This window comes from Manihot esculenta, chromosome 6, assembly GCF_001659605.2.
Source record: "Manihot esculenta cultivar AM560-2 chromosome 6, M.esculenta_v8, whole genome shotgun sequence".
NCBI lineage: Eukaryota > Viridiplantae > Streptophyta > Magnoliopsida > Malpighiales > Euphorbiaceae > Manihot > Manihot esculenta.
In genome coordinates, this window is record NC_035166.2 from 21,553,822 (window position 1) to 21,575,725 (window position 21,904).

Genomic DNA, 21,904 nt, shown 5'->3' on the forward strand with positions numbered 1-21,904 from the left:
TTACATATATAGTAAGCCTATGTGGATTTTGTGTGTATGAAGAATGAATGCAAAATGTTCATATTATTTATGTATTTGAGCTACCAATTCTTTCACTTTAGATATATAAACCTAACTCTCAATGTCAGCATCAGAATCTACAAATTGATGCTTTATAAATGTAGAAAAGAAACTTACACAATCAATCTAAAGTTCCAAAAATAAATTATTTTTGGTGAAAAAGACTCAGGAATTCTGTTGAGGAAAAAAAGTCGACGAATTATTACCAATTTACTTCTAACAATTTAATAGAAAATATTAAATTATTGTGAAATTAAACAACCATATATTTAAAAAATTATTTATTGTTTTAGTATATGAAATAATTACTATTTAATTCTTATAATATAAAATTCACTATTTGATATCTTAATTTCAAAAAATACACTATTATTTTAAAAAGTATATTAATTAGTTATTTTATTAATTTTAACCTTTAAATATTTTACTCAAATTTATTAAAAAAGTCTATTAATTAATTTCTCAATAGTATTTTAAATTTTTTTTATAATATTAAATGGTTAAAATTAATAGAAAAATATAAATATTAAATATTAACTTTTTCTTACTATATTGATTGATAGACGAGAACTCTAAATTAGAAGAGAAAGAAGAAAAGCACTTATATAAATATAATTTTTTTGGATTTACAAAAATACCCCTTGGTAATTAAATTTGTAGATGTCCCTCGTAATAGTATATTCTTTAATGTCTACGTTTGATTAGATAGAAAAATATTAATAAAAGAAATTGTGAAACACACAAAAACAAAAGGCAACATCATAGTATGCGTAAAGTATCTTAGTTTATAAAAATTTGAGAGTATTAATCATGCTTTTTGACAAAATATCCATAAGACATGGTTACAACAATCAAATGAAATGCACTCATACGTAATGTAGCTAGGATTATCATGACTAGGATGCTTTTCTGTAACTTGCAATAATGCATGCATAATCTCACTTTCTTCTTCTTCTTCTTTTTTATTCTCTAATTACATTTACTTGTCTGGTAACATCCATTTCAGTCAAATTCTAAAATTTGGTTAAAAATGGTGAAAACTACAACATATTTTAAAAATTTTTATTATAATTATTGATTATGATTGTTAATGTGTAAGAGTCTTATGAATAATAAATTTTGTTAATTTTCTATGAAAATATACGGTAATAATCTCCCAAGTGGTATAAGTAGAGTGAGAAAATCTCTAATGCATGCACTTTATGAGAAGTATTTAATTATGGACTTTATGCTTATAAATAGTAACTAAGGAATTATATATATTTTTTGGAAATTAGCAGAAAAGATGTTTAGGCTAATTAATAGCATTAAAACTATTATTAAACTAATTGATAATCCCACCAAATTAAATTTGTGGTAATGAAATCTAAACAACATGAGTGTTTGACCAATAACATTCTTATTCTCAATGCAAGTTTTATCTTAGACCATATGTATATCCTTGCTTACTATTAGCTCTCAATTTGATGTTATATTAGCATTATTTTCTAACTTGTAGCTTTATGTATGGAAATTACCAAAGTGTGGAGGGAAGATTTGAAGTTCTAGCAAGTCTAAGCACTCTTATAGATTTTCTTCATTAACTACTTAATAAAAGCCAATTAAATAATAATAATAATAATAATAATAATAATAATAATAATTTTAGTATTTAAATGATAATAAAAACTTTTTCTTTTTATATGTTGTGCCTAAAAGTCTAAACCATAAATTGGAGTACTTAAATTTTGAGAGGAAGGGCATAAAAAGAGCCATAATGGCAAAAGTGAATGGCAACAAATTCTTTCTTCTGCAAAAAGAAAGACTTGCATTCCCTTATTTTATTTAAAACTAGTATTACTTTTGATATGCTCCTCTTTTGATGCCGATAGAAAGCTACCTTCAAGCTGCACTACCACACAACACATGATCTTAATCAACAAATTGCACCGTGCTTTTACAAATTCTTGCACTTCCATCCTTTTTCTAAATTGCTCATCATATGATCAAGTCTGCTTGTGATGGTGCCAATCTTTCATTCATAATTTCATGCAAAAAGGCTTAATCATATGATAATAAAAATAATATTAAAATCCCCCATATGAACCAAATATGATACAATCATCCCTTTCCCAGCAACTGTGTTTGTGAAAGTGCATAATTCTTGCTCGCTTTTAAGCGGATTACAATGGGCTCGCTTGAGCTAGAAACGAAACAAGCTTTTGCTTTTTATGGTTTTAAGCTCCTTTTAATTATTTTGAAAAGAAGCAAAAGTTTTTAAAAACATTTAAACGTTTCAGGAAAAGAATTTTATCAAACCATCCATTTAGTGGGTTGAGAAATAGATATTCAAGAAAATTTTCAAAAATTTCTAAAAGAAAAAACCAGGAATTCTCGCAAACACAAATACACAGTTTTAAAAAATAGCAAAACTTTCTATTGTTTTATAAAACCTCCTCCAAAAAAAGTGAAAAAAGAAAGAGATTCTACAGCTTTGCACTGAGTTTTTCTTTGCCTCCTTTAGTTGTTAATCTCACATGATGACTAAGATGGTGACAGTATGCCTGCCCACTGTGCTTTACTTTTCTAGTTAGCAAATGCTTCTAAGCAACTTCATTTTCATTTCAACAGTCAACAACTCTTTATCGCTACAAATTTTACTTCCAGATGAAATTTTCCCCTTTTCTTCCGGCAAAGGGGGGAAAAAGAGACTCAAAGGCTTCCGAGTTCAACCACTAAGTCAACATCCACATTCCAGGTGACAGTGGGTAGACCTGAAGAGAAACTCGAAATACATGGGCTATGAAGATTCAAAACCATTACAACACAATTGCACACATACGATTAATTTTGTTCAAAATAATTGCGGATCTATTAGAACTCTAAATCAAGTAGTCCCCTCCTGCATGTCCAAGTAAATGTGTAAAAATACCTTTAATCTACGACAACGCCACTTGCCAACTGGTGTTACTACATAACTCTTACTAAACATTCAAGTAACCATCTCTAGGGGTGAGCATTCGGTCGGTTCGGTTCAAAACCGAACCGAACCGAAATAACCGAAAACCGAATTGCAGAATTTTACACAAACCGAACCGAACCGAATAAGAGGAATAACCGAATCGAACCGAACCGATTTGGTTCGGTTCGGTTCGGTTAGATCGGTTCGATTCGATTTTTAAAATTTTTTTTTTCACATTCATTCTAAAATCCAATTAAAATATTTTAATTTTAATTTTTATAAATAAAAAATCAATACTGGGACTGGGGACGGGGAGCGGGGACTGGGGACGGGGATGGGGGCGGGGGCGGGGAGCGGGGACTGGGGACGGGGGCGGGGGCGGGGGCGGGGAGCGGGAAGAGCGGGGAAGAGCTAAAACCGACGTAGTTTAGTGATTTCGGTTCGGTTCGGTCTGATCGAAATTTTTGAATCTAAAACCGAACCGAACCGAAATCACCGATTTTTCAAAAAATTAAACCCGAACCGAACCGAATTAAAAATAAAACCAAACTAAATTTTTAGTTCGATTCGGTTCGGTCGGTTATTTCGGTTTAAACCGAATAGTGCTCAGCCCTAACCATCTCTATTATGCCCACCCTTCAAGTTAAATGACACTGATGAAAGAAATTAATAGTTTGGAAACCATGCAAGGCTTCAACAAGGATGCACTGCTCTTTTCCTTTCCTTTTTCCATTCCAAAGCATAGTTACAGAAAGGAGAAACAATGTTAGTGAACAAAATTTAGGATATTAATAGCTTCAACTTTGCTATGAAAACACATTGCTACAACCATCTTAAGTTTCTAGCCCCACTCATTTGCTGAACTTTTTTTTTCACACCAAAATATTCAAATTTTACTGTGCTTTTTGGGGCCTAACGCATGATGGATCCGCATAATCCAGCAGTTATAACACAAATCTCTTACAAGTAAAATTATCTTCTGGTACCTTATAGTGAAAAAAAAAAATAAATTTACAAGTATCTGAAAGCCTGCAGCTCCAAATTATACCTCTGCTCTCAATAAATTAGTTAAAGAATGCATGTATCATGAACATTCAAACTCCAATCACAAAATAAAATAATATAACATACAGAAAAGCAGAATCAATACAAATCATAAACATTATTCAAATAACAATTTCCCAAGCGTACAGTGCTGCCAAAACAATATTCTTATACTCTCACCCAAATAGCATAGTAACTTGTGATGAATCAGTAGCCTCACGAAGGGAAACCAATGCACTCTAACAGAAATATCTACATTCTTAAAAGACCTAATGCTTTAAAATAAAAATAAAAAAGAGGGTGAAGGGGGGGGAGAAGAGAAAAAAGTTTAAAAGCATACAGGACCAAAATGTTATACCTATCAAAGGCGACGGCTGGCACTAGCAGCTCTTTGTGCTGCTTTCCTTCGCTCATAATCTGCATCATCTGTAGGCAACTCATATCGACATACTGGGCAAGTATTCCTTATTCCTAGCCATGGCACAATGCACTCCCCATGGTATCGATGTGTGCAAGGCAATTGCTTTGCACTCTCTCCAACATTAAGCTCATCTTTACAAACAGCACAAAATGCACTATTATTAACATCCTCTTTTGTCAAAACCACGGATGGAAGCTTCTCAACAACAAATTTTGCAGCTGGAGGCCGACCCATCAATGCATTTTCACTATCTGCAAATTGCCCAAACAACATCTCATACTCTGCAGTGTAAATATAATCATCATGATCCCCAAAATAAGGCTCAGCATTGTGGTCCTGTTCACGGTCCAAATTTGAGTCCATGTTGTTTGCATTCAGCAGAACTTCCCATTCTAAACTTCCCAATCCTCCTACCCTCTCTACGCTCACCATATCCTCAGGGGCAATAATAGGTGAAATAGAGAGAGAAACAGAGGCCTCATCATCATCAACAAACATGCTTAGAACCTCTCTCTCATCAACGCGGCCATCCACTTCCTCCCACTCAAAATCCTCATTATTTTCTCTGTGGTCCTCCAACTGAAGCGAATCCCAACAAAGAGGAATAGTAACGCTTGCATCTTCCTCATCATCGTCGCCAACATTATCATAATTATCATTTTCTATATTCAAACGATCTAAACCATACTCATCACCTGAATTCAAATCTATAGCTAACATGTTATCATTATCCTCTGAATCAGAATCCGACCCAAACCCAACAACCCTCATGGCACTTGTACGAACGCTAACGGTAGATTCAGCCTCACAAGATTGAATTCCGGAAAGCCTTCTCTCCACAAAGAAATCATCGTCATCATCATCGATAATGATGTTTCTGCTGTAATCATTATTATTATCACTGTGACTATGATTATGGCCTATATTTTGAAATCCACCATTCTCGTGACCGTCTAAACCAAACCCTAACCCTAACTCAAGCTCCAAATTATCCATGCCTAATTCACAATTCTCCTCTATAACACCGAAGTCCGATTCGTTGAGCGAATCGGAAACCAAATGGGAACTGCGACCCATTACCTGAGACTGCTCAACTCGCTGTTGAAACAGATCCATAACGAAACTAACCTGGTTCTGACGGTCGAGGATATCCGGGCCTCCGAGGATAACTGACTCGGGATCCGAGACGGCGTCGTCGTCAAGGGTCCGAATATTGAAATTGGTGTGATCAGAAAGTGAGTAGGGGTCATGGAGAGTGGCGTGCGGGGAGTGAGAATCAGAGGAAGAGAAGAGAGGGAAATAAGGGTCGACAGTTAGGTTGCGAGGGTGGCGTGGCCGGCGGTGGTGGTGATGACGATGGTGAGAATCGTCGTCGGCAGGGTCGTGTTGGAGGCGAGTGTGAAGGTAAGAAATATTTGCCATAATTTGAGATTAAAAGGAGAAAGGAGAGCTTTTTCGTGACTCAGAATTGGAGGCGAATGCATTTCTTTCATTTCAGGGCAGTGGAAAATAAAACGATGCCGCTGATTTTTGGTTGTATAACTACAAAATTACGTAACTGTCCTCTGTCCTTTTTTTTTAATAGATAAACTACTATTAAATCTTTATATTATGAAATTAATTTATTTATTTTTATTGCAAAATCGCTCTATTAACATTTTTTTAAAAAATTCAATTTTTTAGTTCTTTTTTAACAAATCATTGACTAACTTGAACGATTTATATTATTTAATTCTCTATAATTTTAATTATATTATTATTATTTAATTTTTATAATTTAAAATATTCATATTATTTAATTTTTTTATTAATATTAAAATAAATTAATTAATGACTTTTCCAACCTAATGACTAAAAATTTTTATTTTATATTTAATTAAGTAAATTTAAAATAAACATAAATTAGTAAATTTTAAAAAATTTAATAATAATTCTACTTTTTAATTTTTTTTGATAAATAAGTTTAAAAAGTAGTAAATTTATGTTTCCTAATAAATATTTTTCATTTATATTGTTTTTTGTAAAATTATTATTAAAATTAATGAATTTTATGTTAATTTAATAATATTAACTAGATGTATATAAATAAATTATCATAAATAAAAAATAATTTATAATTTAAAACGGGATAACATAAAGTAATAAATTCATATTTATAAAAATACTATTATTAATTTTTTATCTCTATCTTGAAAAACATTAAAATGCTCTTATAATTTAATTTCATTTGTGAAATGTGTCTTATGTCAATATAATATAGTAATTTTAAAAAGTTAATATTGCATTTAAATTTACATTCACAAATTTACGTATCTGAATAAATTTAAAAGGTTTATTCTATTTTTTTAATTTTTATTTTAAAAAAAATAATATTAAATTTTAATTTTAATATAAAAAAAATATTGTATTATTTAAAATTTTTTTATGTTTATATTTATTTTGAGCATTTTAAACAAGAATTTTAATCAAAATAAAATTTCATAAATTGAAATTCATAAAACCAACAAAGAATACATTATTAAATATTATTTTATTTCTATTAATAAATATTTGTATGAGAGTAATTCAATACTCTTTTTTTGTAGGCTGAAACTTTGTTTTGGTAGGTTATAGTTTCTTCCAAGCAAAGCAACTTCGACACATTGGTGGTTCCCAAGTGCTTCAATCCCTACTTCACTGTAAAAGCCATGGAATCTTCAGCCGCCCACGATTTGCTTTGTTTTAGCCAAAAAATATATAATTTAATATAGTTGCAAGAAAAGTTTTTAATTTTAATCATTTATTTTATTATTTAATTTAATTTTAGAGTTTAAATAAATTTAAAATTAATAATACTATTTATATTTAAGTTTTTTTTATTAATCAAAATTTATACAACTTTGGCCTCCCCTTTTCATAATTATTTCCTTCTCAAGAAATTGACAAAATTTATTAATATTTTGACATGTAAACCTCTTTAATTATGATTTTTTTATTTTTTATTCTTAATTTATTAATTTTAACTAATAATAATTTATTTTCATTTAATATTTTTAAAATTACTCGCTTTGTACTAGATTTATAAAATTAAAGAATGTATAAAAATTATAAAATAAAGGAGTAGTTATTATTAGATAAATTATAAAATACAAATAGATATTTATAAAATATTAAATTTAATTAATTATTTAAATTACGAAATAATTAAGAAAAATAATTTTAAAAATTATATATAAAAAAAAGGAGAAACAACCAAGCTTTAAATAATTATTATTATAATTAAAAGTTGATTATTAGATTTAAATGATAATAATGGGGCTTAAATCTGTTCTGATGGCTGCAACCATTACGCAACTAATATTATATGAATAAAATCTATTGCTTATTATATGCACTTAAGATTTAGTATGATGATAAATTGTATCTAAAAATATTTGAGAGATTTCGGTTTTATTCTGTAATTTTTAATTTTTATTTAAAAAAACAGATAAATTATATTTTTATAATTATAAATTATAATGTTATTCACTATTTTCACCCACTTTTAATAAAAAATAATATTTATATGATTAATTTTTTTAAAATTATATTTTTTGTGCATTGCACGAGCATCACCGTAGTATATATAATTAGAAAAGGAAAAGAAATAATAAAAAGATAATGAGGTATACGAGTGAATTTAATAGTTATACGTTGCTCTTTATTTTGATTGGATAAGAAAAACAAAATCTTATTTATTTAAAAGATAAATAAATTATTCATATATTATTAATCAATTAAATTTAACCATTTAATGCTTCTCCACTTAAATTATTTTTATAACTAATAAATGTTTTGTTGTAATCAAACCTCTATTATTTAGAATGAAATTTTTATCTAAATTGAGTTTATGTAAATTTATAATATAAAATTACAGTGAATTCTATATAAAATTTTATCTATTTACATAGTTCATATAAATTGGATTTAATCGTGTTATATGTGTGCAGTGTTAGATCATATTAATATTCATAATGATATCAACGTTTGGTTTGCATATGTTTTCTTTTGTGCCTAAGCTATAGGTATGTCGATCTAAGTGTAGTGGTTGGCATCAAACTCATTTTAGTTGAACCAAACATGACTTGCGTGTTCTTCAGCAACAATCGAAAGATATTTATGCTTGACCTTCTAATCCTCATAATGCAGCTACTGAGGCTCATTTGCATGCTAAGATTCATGAATTATGGCATTGTGATGAGTTGCTTTGGAAATAATACTCTAGAATACAGTGTTTGCAGGAAGTGGATAGAAATACCTGGTTCTTCCACTTATCTACCATTCAATGCCTTCAAACATCATCAGGTGATTAGATAGAGCAAACTGCTACTCTTTACTCTTTTATTAGAAATTACTTTCACCAACTCTACACTACTAGATCTCTTCAGGGTTGTGATAAGGTTTTAAATCATATTCCTTCCCTGGTTATTCCGGAGCTTAATGCAATCTTGTTATCTGTTGTCTCTGATGAGGAAGTACGTATGACTGTCTTCTAACTGGGAGGTAATAAAGCACCAGGTCCTGATGGTTTCTCTGACTGCAGCATAATTGGCATGTTGTTGGGCCGTCTCTTTGTCATGTTGTACATAGCTTTTATGATATGGGTTTTTTGCTTAAGGAGTTTAACAAAACTAATATATTTCTTATTTCAAATTGCCATAATCCTACTGGAATTCACCATTTTTGCCCTATTAGCCTGTGCAACTTTATTTATAAGGTTATTTCGAAGACCATTGTTAATAAGTTAAAACCATGGATGCATTCTCTCATCCCTGCAGATCAGACTACTTTTGTTCCTAGTAGGGCTATTCAGGATAATCTTGTATTGCTCATGAAGTGTTTCATTATCTAAAGACATTTAAAAGTCGATTGCATTCAATGGCTTTGAAACTTGACATGTATAAGGTTTATGACCAAGTGGACTGGCACTTTTTGCATATGGTACTTATCAAAATGGGTTTTGCTAAGCGATGGGTACATATGATTTTACCGTGCATATTTTTTCTATTTTAATTAATGGTGTTCCTTCTGCTCCTTTTGAACCTTTTCGAGGTATCAGGTAAGGAGATCCTCTGTCACCATTTTTATTTTTATTTGTTTTCTAGGTTCTTTTATACTTATTATCTTCATCATATGCTCGAGGTCTCCTTCATGGCATTCTGGTATCTCGATATGCTCCAGTAATCACTAATATACTGTTTTCAAATGATACTTTATTGTTTGCACGAGCATCTCGAGATGAGGCGAATACTTTATTACACATATTATAGTCTTGTACTGTTATTACTGGTTAGTGTATTAATTTTTAGAAGTCACATATCTTATTCAATAATCGTACACCATTGAATCTGCTGCAGGATATTTTATCGTGGTTTTCTATTCATGAGGTTGCTTCTTTTGATAGATATTTAGGCTTTCCATTGTTGTTGGGACGGTCGCGTCAACAAGCTTTGGCAGCAGTGGAGGATTGAATATGCACAAAGACTCAGTCATGGAAGCATAAGCTACTATCACATACTGGACATGTTGTGATGCTTCAATCGGTATTGGCTGCTATCCCTACTTATTCAATACCCACCTTTTTATATCCTAAGCAATTTTCTGCTAAACTTATCAGTTTGTTGTCCCAATTTTGGTGGGGTGATGGTCAGAACTATTCAAAAATTAGATGGATAAGTTGGCAACGCTCTTGTAGTCCGAAGTCTGTGGTGTTTTGGGCCTTAAGGATTTTAAAAACTTTAATTTGGCTTATTTGGCAAAACAGTATTGGAGACTCATTCAGAATCCATTTAGTTTATAGGCTATAGTTTTCAAAGGTTTGTATTTCCCACGTTCTTCATTTTGAGAGATTAGAGGTAAGCATAATAGCTCTTGGATTTGGCAAAGTCTTTTAGCCAATAGGGAAGTGTTGCGTCAGGGTGTATATATAAACATTGGTGATGGCAGAGCTACTCGCATTTGGTCTGACCCTTGGTTGCCCCCGTCTAACAGTTCTTTATTGCAGCGATTTCCTCAATGTCCATATGATGTTTGCGTAGTATCAGATTTAATTGATCATAATATCCTTGATTGGAACCATAAGTTTGTATTTTGCCTCTTTCTGGGGCAACAAGCTATATCAGTTTTATCAGTTCTAGTTGCACCTCTTGACACTTTGGATTTATTAGTTTGGTGTTACATGAGGGATGGTCAATATAGTGTTCATTTTGGATATAAACTTTTGATGCATAGTAGTCATATTTTAGGTTTGGGCAATCATGCGTCTTCTTCTGTGATTCCTCAGTCTTGGAAGAGTATTTGGTCTCTTCAGGTTATTCTGAAATTAAAATATTTTCTTTGGTACTCTTTTCATAATACTTTATCAATATTGACTAATTTAGTCAAAATAGATTATTCAGAGGACTCTCAGTATCTTATCTATCAGTCTGAACTTAAGACCTTAGAGCATATATTTTTTCATTGTTTCTATACTCGATTAATATGGTTTATTAGTCCCTGTGTCTATTGATTTTCCTAATTTTATCTTGTGGCGGGAGGCGTTGTTGGCACAATCTAATATAGAGTCTGAGAATTCCTTGTTGTTATCTCTTGTAACGCTTACACTATGATATATATGAAAAGAGTAGATTCGGTGTAATTTTTATAGAGTGACTTCTGATCCCATACTTGTTTTGTTCCGTATATTTCTTTATTATTTTTCACAGTTATAACATAATGGTGTTTTTGTTGTTCTTTTTCCTTATGTGCATGATCATTCAATTACTTGTGATATATAATTCTTCCTTCCTCATGAGATTTTTAAATTTACTTGCGATGTATTTTGGAAGAATCAATTTTTTCCTGCAGCAATAGTTGTAATAATTACTAATAGTACATGACATAGGATGCATGATATAGCGAGACGAGTTTGGTATTTGTCGGCTTTAGTAGAAGAAGTACGAGCAATATTGGAAGGTATCAAATTGGCTTTTATTTTTTATTTATTCGCTATTATCTGTAAAATAGATTCACAAATTTTATATAATGCTGTTACAGTATCTTTTAGATTTCTTACCATGGAAAATTAGAGCATTAGTGTTATCTATATTTCATATTAACTCATGTTTGCAGCAAATTATTTTATAAATATATTTGGTGACATCATAATATTTTGGTGGATATTGTTGCTAAATTTTGTTTAAATAGATCATTACTACATAATTGACTTTATCATCCTGTAATTCTTATCGTAATATTTTGTTGCATTTACAATTTTATGCTGATTAAAATAAAAAATATAAAAGCTTGTGAAAAATTAACAGTCTTGAAATTGGTGTTCTCAAATTTTATTTTCCAATTATTCAAACTCTCTACTTTGTCTTTACCCATTTTATTTTAATTTATTTTCACTAAACTAACATTAAGTATTTATTTTTTTCCTATAACAAGGACAAATAATGCCTCTTTTTTTATGCTTAAAATCTAGCAAATCTTATTCTCGACTCTTCTCCTTTTCTACCTAAGACAATAACAGATAGCACTTCCAAGTTTCAACATGATGTGTGGTTATTTTAAATTAGCACAGAACTACAATAATATTACAATTTCATAATTCCTTGATATTAAAATTACGTCATTATTATTGATTTTTTAATTGGAGACTTATTTTAATATATTTTTTAAGATTGCCGTACTAAATGCAACTATGATTTACCATGAATTTCTCTTTTAATTTTAATGATTTTATATAGAGAGAGCTCCTTGTTAGGTTTGACTAAGAGTGAAGTAAGCCTTGTGAATAATTTGAGACAACAATTGTGAGTTGTCAAAGACTTAGAACGAGGACGAGTTTTACGATGTTTAAGATTAAAAAATTTCGAGTTTAAATTTTAATAGTAATTAATTATAAAAAATAAAATAAAACAAAGCCTTACCTTGATGTTTTATGACTATTCAATTGGATCGGTTGAGATATGGCAGCGGAATTATTCCATTCATTAGGAAAACTTTACATTTAATCCATACTTTTTTCTTCAATTTTGTTCAAAAACTACTTTTATTTTTTTTATTGTGAGTTAATAATCAGGGAATATTTTTATTACTTTTTAGTTTTAATAATTAATTAGCACGAAAAATTTTCAAAAATTACATTAAAAAAATCACAAATATATACAAGTGTAAGGAACATTTTTAAAAAATGACAATAAAAAAACATACTAAACTAAAAGGGGAAAAAAAAAAAAAAATCTTTTTCTGGTATATAAAACAGAAACTATGGCTTGCTTTCTGTGTCCCTGAGTGATGTGCAACATGTTACTCAGCCAACGAAAATGAGGCATTTTAGTAGTCAGCTTGGACGAGTAATCCCAGCATTCCTTGGGCTATGGCATTCATTGTTGTTCCCTTCAAACCCCAGAGGACTGAGGACTCAGTTTTGCGGCTTTTTAAATGGATTAGCAGGGCGCTGACTGTTTACCTGATTTACATTTTCTTTCTTCTCAGTTTTTTGATTGTTTGCTGACTTTACAAATGGATTATAGGGGCGTTGAGATTGTACTTTTGAAACTTCTGCAATCTTCACCTGTCCCAAGCTGTTCATATTTCCACCATTCTTTAACTTCTCAGTATTCCCTACATCCAACTCCGTTTCCTGGTGTGCAGTTTGTTTCGGATCAGATTTTTCCGTTTCATCACGTTTATTCACTTTCTTGGTAAACAGAGGAGCTGACAGTTGTGGTGACGACGACGGAATACCAGGTTCCAGAGTTTCGCTTTTTCCTGATGAATAAAAGGTCTTGCTTCCATTAACATCAGCCCTCGTAGCCACAACACTGCTTGAGTTTAGCTGGGAGCGATTTAGGGTCTCCTTAGACTCATTCAGCAATCTTTCCTGCAATGGAGCAAACAAGTGTAAATTACCAAATAGAGAACAGGAAAATTTTCCAATCAGGTTGACTAACCTTATTCACATATCAGAAAGGCTTACCTCCAATATGCTGTTGAAACGCTCTGCCAAATTAGGAAGCTTCAATGCAGTAACAAGCTTTATTGCTCCTTTCACTGATTTTTCCAGGGATAAAAGCTTCACGAGTTCAGTAGCTCTTACAAGCTTGTCGCCTGAAACAACCAACAAAGAAGCATACTGCTAAGGCCTAGGAGTATATTTCATTTCATTTCATTTGGAATTATGCTATAAAGAAAAAAAAAAAACTAGCATTAAATCAGTTTGATTGTGCAAACTCACCATTACAGCAGGATGCAATCAGCCTGAGGATACATCTATCCTGAGCTGCTTCCATATTGAAAGACTCATCATCAAGTGCATTAGTATCCAAACCAGATCCTGCCATTTCTTCCATTCTTCTCTGTATCTGCAAGGCACATACATCCAACATGCTCAGCAACACAAGAGCATTAAAGAAGGAAAAATCATTATAACCTTCCAAAAGGAGGGAAGAAGCAAAATTAATCACCATAGAAATTTATAAGTTCTTTTATCAAATAATATAATGAAATGGAAATGAAATGATATCGATAACAAAAGTTTATAGAGAGAGAAGAAAGGAGTTCAGTTTTAGTGGAAGGAGAGAAGAACAGACCTGAGAGAGATGCATGTTATTGAGGATGAACTCATTTTCAAGGACATCAGCTCCCAGATCAGAAGAAGCAAGAGGAAATGAAAAATTCAGCAGTGTAAGCACTGGTTTGGGCATCACCTGTGCAGAGGAGCAAATCAGTAACAAAATTGTTGTCAGAAGATACAGCGGAAGAAAAGGTATCTATCTTACCTGTGGAAACAAGTCAGGACTATTACAAACAACACAAAACAATTTGCTGGCATTCAGTCCAACCATCCAGTAGTTTTCATTAGACTTCTTTTCTTTAGCAGCACTGCAGGACAGAGACTTTGTTATGGATGAGTGATAGAGAGTAAATCAATATTAGGAAAGGGTCAACTCAGAATCATTTAGTATCCTTAAAAAGAATAATCTTGTACCTGAAGAGTGGGAGCCAACTGCCACCATATTGACTTGTGAAAACCCTCAAGACACCCTACAAATTTTGCTCAGACTCAGGTGCACCATCAGGAAGATGTTTATGATTCAATTGTTGAAAAATTGATGAGACATACCTTAGAATCATATGAACTTAATTGGCCTTCTTCACTAAACCCAAACCATGTTAGATGCGAACCTGGACTTAATGGCAGACGTCCTCTAAATGGTTGGGTCCCATTGGATATGTCAAATACTCTGAATTCTAGCATCTGCATATTTGGGAATAAGACCTATTTTAGCCTTTTTCGGTGAAAGCAAATATTACAACAGATCAATTTACCAACAAAATGATCTCTATTTCATATCAGAGTGAACAAGTTGATTGAATAACCAAGACTTAGACTCTGATTATGAATCAAGAAAATTAGGCCCCCTGGCAATTTGTGTTCAGCCCCTTCTCTCCCTCTCCCTCTCCCTGAAAGTAGGAAGGCTAATAATAATTGAAGTTAGACCTGATCACTTGAGGGAAGACAATCAGAAACATGAGTGACAACTGCAAGTTGATTTTTGAAGCCTGATGCAGTCACTACTGGGCCATCAAGGGACAGAATATGCCTCTGCAATAATATGCAGATGAAAGTATAAGCACAAATGGGAAAACAAATCAGTAAGAACTATGAAAATTAAGCACAAAATTATTTATTAAAGCATGTGCATAATCATGTTTTCAAGCTCTACAAATCATTCAATGCATTCTTAGTTGTCACTTGCCTGCTCATGAATAGCTCCAAGAATCAACAAAATAAGACAAGCCGACTTTTTACTAGCATAAACAAGATAAAAACACATCACCAGACTGGAAAGAATTCCATTTTTCAAGGTTGACTGCTTTGGTTGTAGTTTCAGATTTGAAAAAAAATATTTTGCATGTCTTTATCCATATGTAGTTACAACCTTCCCATTTCTCTTTACACATTAAATGTGACGAACACTTCAACACCTGATAATTTCTACTTCCATCACCAATTTTGCATTTCATTCAACATTACACCTTCAGATGGATGCCATTTGAGAGCAGTTTCATCACAAAATAATTCTGTTCTTTAAGCTAGAAAATGAAATGACATAAATTCAGGAGTCTGCACTGCACAAAGATTAATTTGACTCTTGGTTAAATAGTTTTTAGTGAAGAAAGAAAAGAAAATCAGAACTTTTGCAGGAATCTTGTTTAGGAAACTATCATGGCCTGTCCAAGAACACAAATAAAGCAGAAACTGATTATGAGATTAATTGAACATGCAAGCTGTAAAAACTCAATCATAACATGATATGAAAGTAAAACCTGCAAACCACCCTCTGTGTAGATACGCAGAAAATTAAGGCTAGTAACTGCAGCAACCCAAGCAGTGCCAAGTGCCACAACCTTCACTTCTTCCCCTTCAAATCGCATAGACCACTGAGTTTGCATATTAAAACAGTGTCAGCAGGAAATAAAACATGTACAAAGGTAAGTCCATTCAATACTGAGCTAACACATAAAATCACAACATGAAGAACATAGTTTGGAAATTCATATCCTGACCTCACTGTTGTTTGCCCAGCTACCAAATGGGCGATACATGAGAGTACTCATGTTTTTCTCACCCTTGCAAGGATTTGCAAAAACACTTCCATTCTCATTAAGTGAAGCCATTGTGAAACCAAAGTAGTCAGTCATTGAAGGAACTCGCGGACCTCTGCTAGTATCATGGAAATCGATCTGTATGCAATGAATGACAAAACTATCAGTAAACTTTTGCAAGAAAACCATGTTGACCTCTTTAGATTGATGGAACGATTCCAGCTAACCATAGAATTTCTTATGCAATCGCACTCTCACAACCCCCTTGCCAGAGGGGGGGAACTTAGCATTAGATGCAAGCAATAGTGTATGTTACCTCTATATGGGAGTATCCATCATGTTCTATTGTAGTTATAGTTCCAAGCATATTGTAGCACAAAAAGCGCCTCTTCCCAGGCTGCACAGGAGTCCCCCCAGGCTGAAAAGCGTCCTGCATTTTTGGCCTAGCAGATGTCACTGTGATTCTTTGCCCCTCTTTTCCCTTATCCTTATTTTCCTTCCCAGCACAATGCACCTTTTTTCTGGGTTCAGCCTTTGGATACCAGTTAAACTCATCATTGATGTCTTCCTCTTGTTCCTCATTAACTTCAGATTGTTTCCGCAATCTTTTCCTGCTTGGCAGTTCAGATTCTCCAAGACTGTCTTCCCCAATATCACTTAAACTACCAGATACACTGGGTTCCTCCTCATCCTCCTCTTCAAACAAAAGGAGCCCGTTATTGTTCTTTGACAGCAAACTTGGAATATCTTCAGTTGGTGATTTCATTGAAGGAGGAACAACTGATTCCCACACACCATACTTTCCCATAACATCAATAACAGCCAATGCATTACCAATTGGCTTCCATGCCATACAACATATTCTATCATCAAACTTCTGCCTGTCAATGTCCTGCTTCTTATCAACATCCCATATCAGAACTTGCCTATCTAAACCTGAAGTAGCCATGTACTTGCCATTAGGTGACCAAGACAAGAAACATATAGGTTGCACATGATCACCCCTCAATGAGAATAGCTTTTCAGCTGTATCTCTATCATACATCACCACATCATTTCTCAAACCAGGGACTGCTAAAGTCTCCCCATCAGGGCTCCAGCTAACTATATTCATGAAGGAAGTATCTGAAACAGTATTAGGAGCAATGCCTTTAAGGGTATGCAACATTCCCCCAGACTGTAGTTCCCAGAATATGACTGTCCCAGTTGAATCAGCAGATGCCAAGTATTCACCATTAGGGTCAAAACCCAAGCCAGTAACAGGTCCTTTATGTCCTTTCAGAACCCTTGCAATTGAACCATCAATTGTATTAATGAGTTTAATGCCTTCATCATCACCAGCAGCAGCTAGCATGCTCCCTGACTTATTAAATGCAAGTGCACGTATTGGCAGTGTGAATCTGGTAATATTAGTCTCAAACTCCCCACCTGTAAAAGGAATAACAGAATTTATCAAACTAGAATTGATAAAGATAGTTAAACATATTAAAATACTAACTATACAGTAAAATGATCCTCCTACTTGTTTGGGACAACACAACGGAGTGTGCAGTATGACCCCATTGAGAACACATAGTCAACCAGATCAATTTCATAAAAAAGAAATTCTGCATTTGTGTTGTGATTTTACAAATGCTAATCTGGTTTAACTAATTTTCGAAGATACTCCAATTTGAAGTACATGCCAAAAATGCTTACATATTCATCAAGAATGTGGATGTACAGAGAGACAATCACAAAATGGCAGACATGAGAAGAAGAGCACTCAGAATCCCCTTTTTCCCTTCATACCAGATGCAACGAAAGCCTTAGATTTGTATAGCTATACCATAAGCCTAAATGTAACAGCAAAGCATACATCGGCAAATTATACATAATTTTTAAAATTTCACCAAAAAAACCATATACATCCAACCCAAATAATTCATTAAAAATGTAAATTGAATAATGACATTTCAAATGTCAACAGATGACATCATTCGGAAACCATTCGAAGATCCCAACATCTCATATATCGTATGAAACCATTCAAACCAATCTCAACTTTAGAAGGAACGATAAGCCCACTACTCCACACCTCAAATCCAACTTCAAAACAACAACACATTATTTCTACTGCACAAAAAAAGTTGTGAAAAAAAAATACCGGGAAACTTGTAGAGCTTGACGGAATGATCAATAGATCCGGAAGCGAGGCAGGTGGAGTTGGGGCTGAGGGCGAGAGCAGTAACGCCGTCACGGTGATGTCGGAGAATCCTGGGTACATCTGAAAGGAGGAGAGAATCGTGGATACAGATGGCTGGGTCAGAGGAGGAGGCGGTGACCAGGTGGGTGGCCTTTTGGTCCCACAAGATGGAGCAGAAGGAAGGCTGGGTGGCATTACTGGTGGAAGACTTGTGAGCTTCACGTAGCTTCAGCGTACGAATTTTCATAGTAAGAAATTTGCAAGAGAGGATCTGACTAGAATTGATCTGATTTGGGGGGTTAGGGATTTTGGATTTCTGTTGTGGGTTTTTCCTTTTTAAAATCATCTTGCCGGGAATTTGGGATTTTGGCGGGAGAGCAGTGCAAAAGATTTTTGAGCAGCGCGTAAAATAATGGAGTGGCCCAGTCCCAGTTGGTTAGCTGTGAAATGAACTAAGGCTTAAGGTATAGAGCCCATCTATACACTCGATGACTCGAAGCCCTTCTCTGGATTCGGACAGCCCATGTTCGAGCCTATGATTATGGTTTTGGACCCAAACTTCTTGCTTTGATTTGTATCTTAGGCTTGAGCCTTATTTCCTTTGCAATTGAGCTTCTTAGGGTTGAGCGTTATTTACTTTGTAATTTAGCTTTTTAGACCTTATCCTGCAATGAAATTTTACCTTATAAAAAAAAAACTCAAAGCATAATACTTATGATGAACAATCCATATAAATAAAAACAAAGTGTTATATCAACTATATATGTTATTTAGTGCCTAAACATCTTTTTTAATTATTAATATGCTGCACTGTTTTCCTAGCTATGACCGCTTGATGGCGATAAAAATCAAAGAATGAAGCTGCAAAGTGAAGTGGTCATTCTATAATATACATGATACGTTGATATAGTATGTTAATCGAATTCGAGTTAATAAATATATATATGTTTTTTTTTTAACATAATAAGGAGGGTATTAAACCCTTAAGCAAAGTCACGAGGTCATATAACTCCAACAGCATCAGCTTGTAAGTAGTAACGAGACTCCATATAAGGCATTTTTAAAATTTGCATCCCAAAAGGGCCTCCAACTGACGATTTCGCTAAGCAATCCGCCACAGAGTTAGCCTCGCGAAAGATATGCTTGCAATAAACTTTCCATGCATAACCCACCAAAGTCGTAATCTCAAAAACTAGATTCTTAATCCGGCCTGCTCCATCTAAGCTTTTCTCAATTAATTGCATGGCCACCTGTGAATCAGTTTGAACCTGCACAAATTTCCATCCTCTATCCCACGCTGTCTGAAGGCCCAAAAGAATGCCCCAAAGCTCAGTTTCAATTGCTGTACAAGTACCCAAGGTAGATTGATAGCCAAGAATTCAATCACCATTACTATCTCTAAAAACCCCAGCACAACCCGCAGGTCCTGGACAACCCTTAGCTGCACCATCTGTATTTATAGCAATCAATCCCATAGCAGGAGGGGACCAAGAAATAAAGGTGGTGGACGATCTAGAAATAGTATGGCCCATTCCTGAAGCACGTTTCCAAGTTTCAGTATTCTCAAGAGTCTGCTGTAAAATAAAATGTTTGGACATAGGCGGGTTCTGCGCAGGACTCTCAAAGATCACCTTATTTCTTCTTTTCCATAAGTACTAGATTCCCAAAGGAAAAATAATGTTTCATTGTTGTCCATCCATTTGGGTATAGTTAGACTTTAAATTAGCAAAAATCCATTCAGTAGAGTCGACAACGGTAAAAATTGAACTTAGAATCGAGAATTAGGATAATAAAAATTGAGATATTTTAGATTTACTTAAATATATTTACCACAGACTAAATCTTAATTTAATGTGCATATATATATGTTAATCAAACCAAACAAATTTAATCTATCAATAACTGTATTTAATTAAATTTTATAAAAACATAAATTCAACTCTCGTCCTTTATAAATGTAAATATACTAATATTAATCAAGGTTTTGTGTTATTTTAACTTATTAACAGTGTAATTATTATTTATTTATATTACTTTAGAAAATTTTGATATATTTATATAATATTTTTATTACCCTTAATTTTTAATTTTTAATGTTAATTTTATTTTATTGATCTTGGAATTATATATTAATTATTATTTTTAATAAAATATTTTTTATTAAATTAATTTGTTAAGAGTAATATTTTTTATATTTTTAAATAATAAATAAATTTAAAAATAACTATATTGTTACATATTATTTTGCTTTGTTGGAAAACTTTATTTATTAATGAAACAATTTATTGATTATAAAATTTAATATACTGGTTACCATTTATTATAGGAGAATATGTTATTATATGATTCTTTTTTAAAAAATAAATATTTTATTATAAAATTGTAAAAATAATTTTTGAACTTTTTAGTAAAATCTTCATTTTACATCATTAAAATTTTGAGTGATTTGAATAAAAAGTTAATATAAAAATAATTAAATATGATTATAATTTTAAATAGAACATAAAAGTGAGTTTAAGCTCAGCGGAAGTGAGTTTGGATCAATATAAAAAATTTCATAAACAGCTTGCATACTCATCCCATTAATTTTTATTTTCAATTAAAAGAATTATAACTTATTTAATAAATAAAAAATAAAAACAAATTTATAATTTTATTTTCTCTATATTATATTTTAAATTATCAATTTTTTTAAAATATTTAAAAAATTACAATAATATACTATTTAATAAGAGCAAATTTTTTATGAATATGAAAATAAACTGTATTAATTTCTTTAACTTTACCTTTAGTTATGATATAAATATTTTTTTTATCAAATGAATCTTAAAATATTTTAATAACATTATTAAATATGATGAATTTTTAATTTATTTTTAAAAAAATTATATGAACCATGATTTGAAAATTAAATATACAATGTTAAAAAAATTATTATAAAATGATGCAAATATTAATTATATTTTAATTTAGAATAAATTAGAATTAAACATTAGAAATAAAAATTTTTATATAAAAAATTCACAAAAAATCTTTTTAATATTTACTTTAAACAATAAATATTTAAAATGTGGTTTAGCATTATTTAGAAAATTTTCGCCATATCTAGACAATTTTCAATTGAATAGAAAATTTTTTTAATATTTATTTTTTGTTCTTTCTATATTAAATTAAATAAGGTATTAAATAAATTTAATTTTTATTTTTTTATATTAAATTAAATAAAAATAATAAATAATATAAAAAGAAAATAGCAATATAAGAAAATTTATTATTTCCCCTCCCCTTCCTACATTTATATATATTATAAATAAGTAAAATATACCTATTATCTTAGAGCCGTGTTGATCCTTGGTTTGGTTTCGTCAAATTGCAATAATTTACATTAAATAAGTTTATTTACTGCGATTTACTAGTGAAACTATAGACTTTCAGATTGTCACCACTATATCCAGCGAGACATGCAACATCCCAAAGCAAAGCAGTCACAATCTCTATTTTCTCCTCTTGATGTAGTGGGAAGGGTTGGCTGTTCTTTAACGGTTTGTTGTTCTATTTGAATGGTTTTCTGGTTGCTGATAGATTTGATTTATTGGATTTTGATTTGCTTTTAATTTGATTTTATGAGTTGTTTTCT

The 21,904-nt window shown here is 31.9% G+C and overlaps 2 protein-coding genes across 3 annotated transcripts; both read right to left on the reverse strand.

Moving 5' to 3' along the window:
- Positions 1-4,144: 4,144 nt before the first annotated feature.
- On the reverse strand, positions 4,145-5,974 carry LOC110617706. The gene has a single exon (XM_021760669.2). It carries the CDS (start codon positions 5,886-5,888, stop codon positions 4,407-4,409), a length of 1,482 nt encoding a protein of 493 aa, XP_021616361.1. The 5' UTR covers positions 5,889-5,974; the 3' UTR covers positions 4,145-4,406.
- A 6,634-nt stretch (positions 5,975-12,608) lies between these two features.
- Positions 12,609-18,613, reverse strand: LOC110616855 (WD repeat and HMG-box DNA-binding protein 1). Of its 2 annotated transcripts, XM_021759357.2 has the most exons (12): positions 18,229-18,613; positions 16,399-17,510; positions 16,044-16,220; positions 15,804-15,917; positions 14,974-15,078; positions 14,596-14,730; positions 14,461-14,516; positions 14,252-14,354; positions 14,063-14,179; positions 13,708-13,834; positions 13,450-13,580; positions 12,609-13,353 (listed from the first exon to the last, which is right to left on the reverse strand). In XM_021759357.2, the coding sequence occupies exons 1-12, from the start codon at positions 18,611-18,613 to the stop codon at positions 12,892-12,894; spliced, it is 3,024 nt and encodes a 1,007-aa protein (XP_021615049.2). In that variant the 3' UTR covers positions 12,609-12,891. The 2 variants fall into 2 exon arrangements, with proteins under 2 accessions (XP_021615049.2, XP_043813121.1); XM_043957186.1 differs by lacking the exon at positions 14,063-14,179.
- Positions 18,614-21,904: the final 3,291 nt, after the last annotated feature.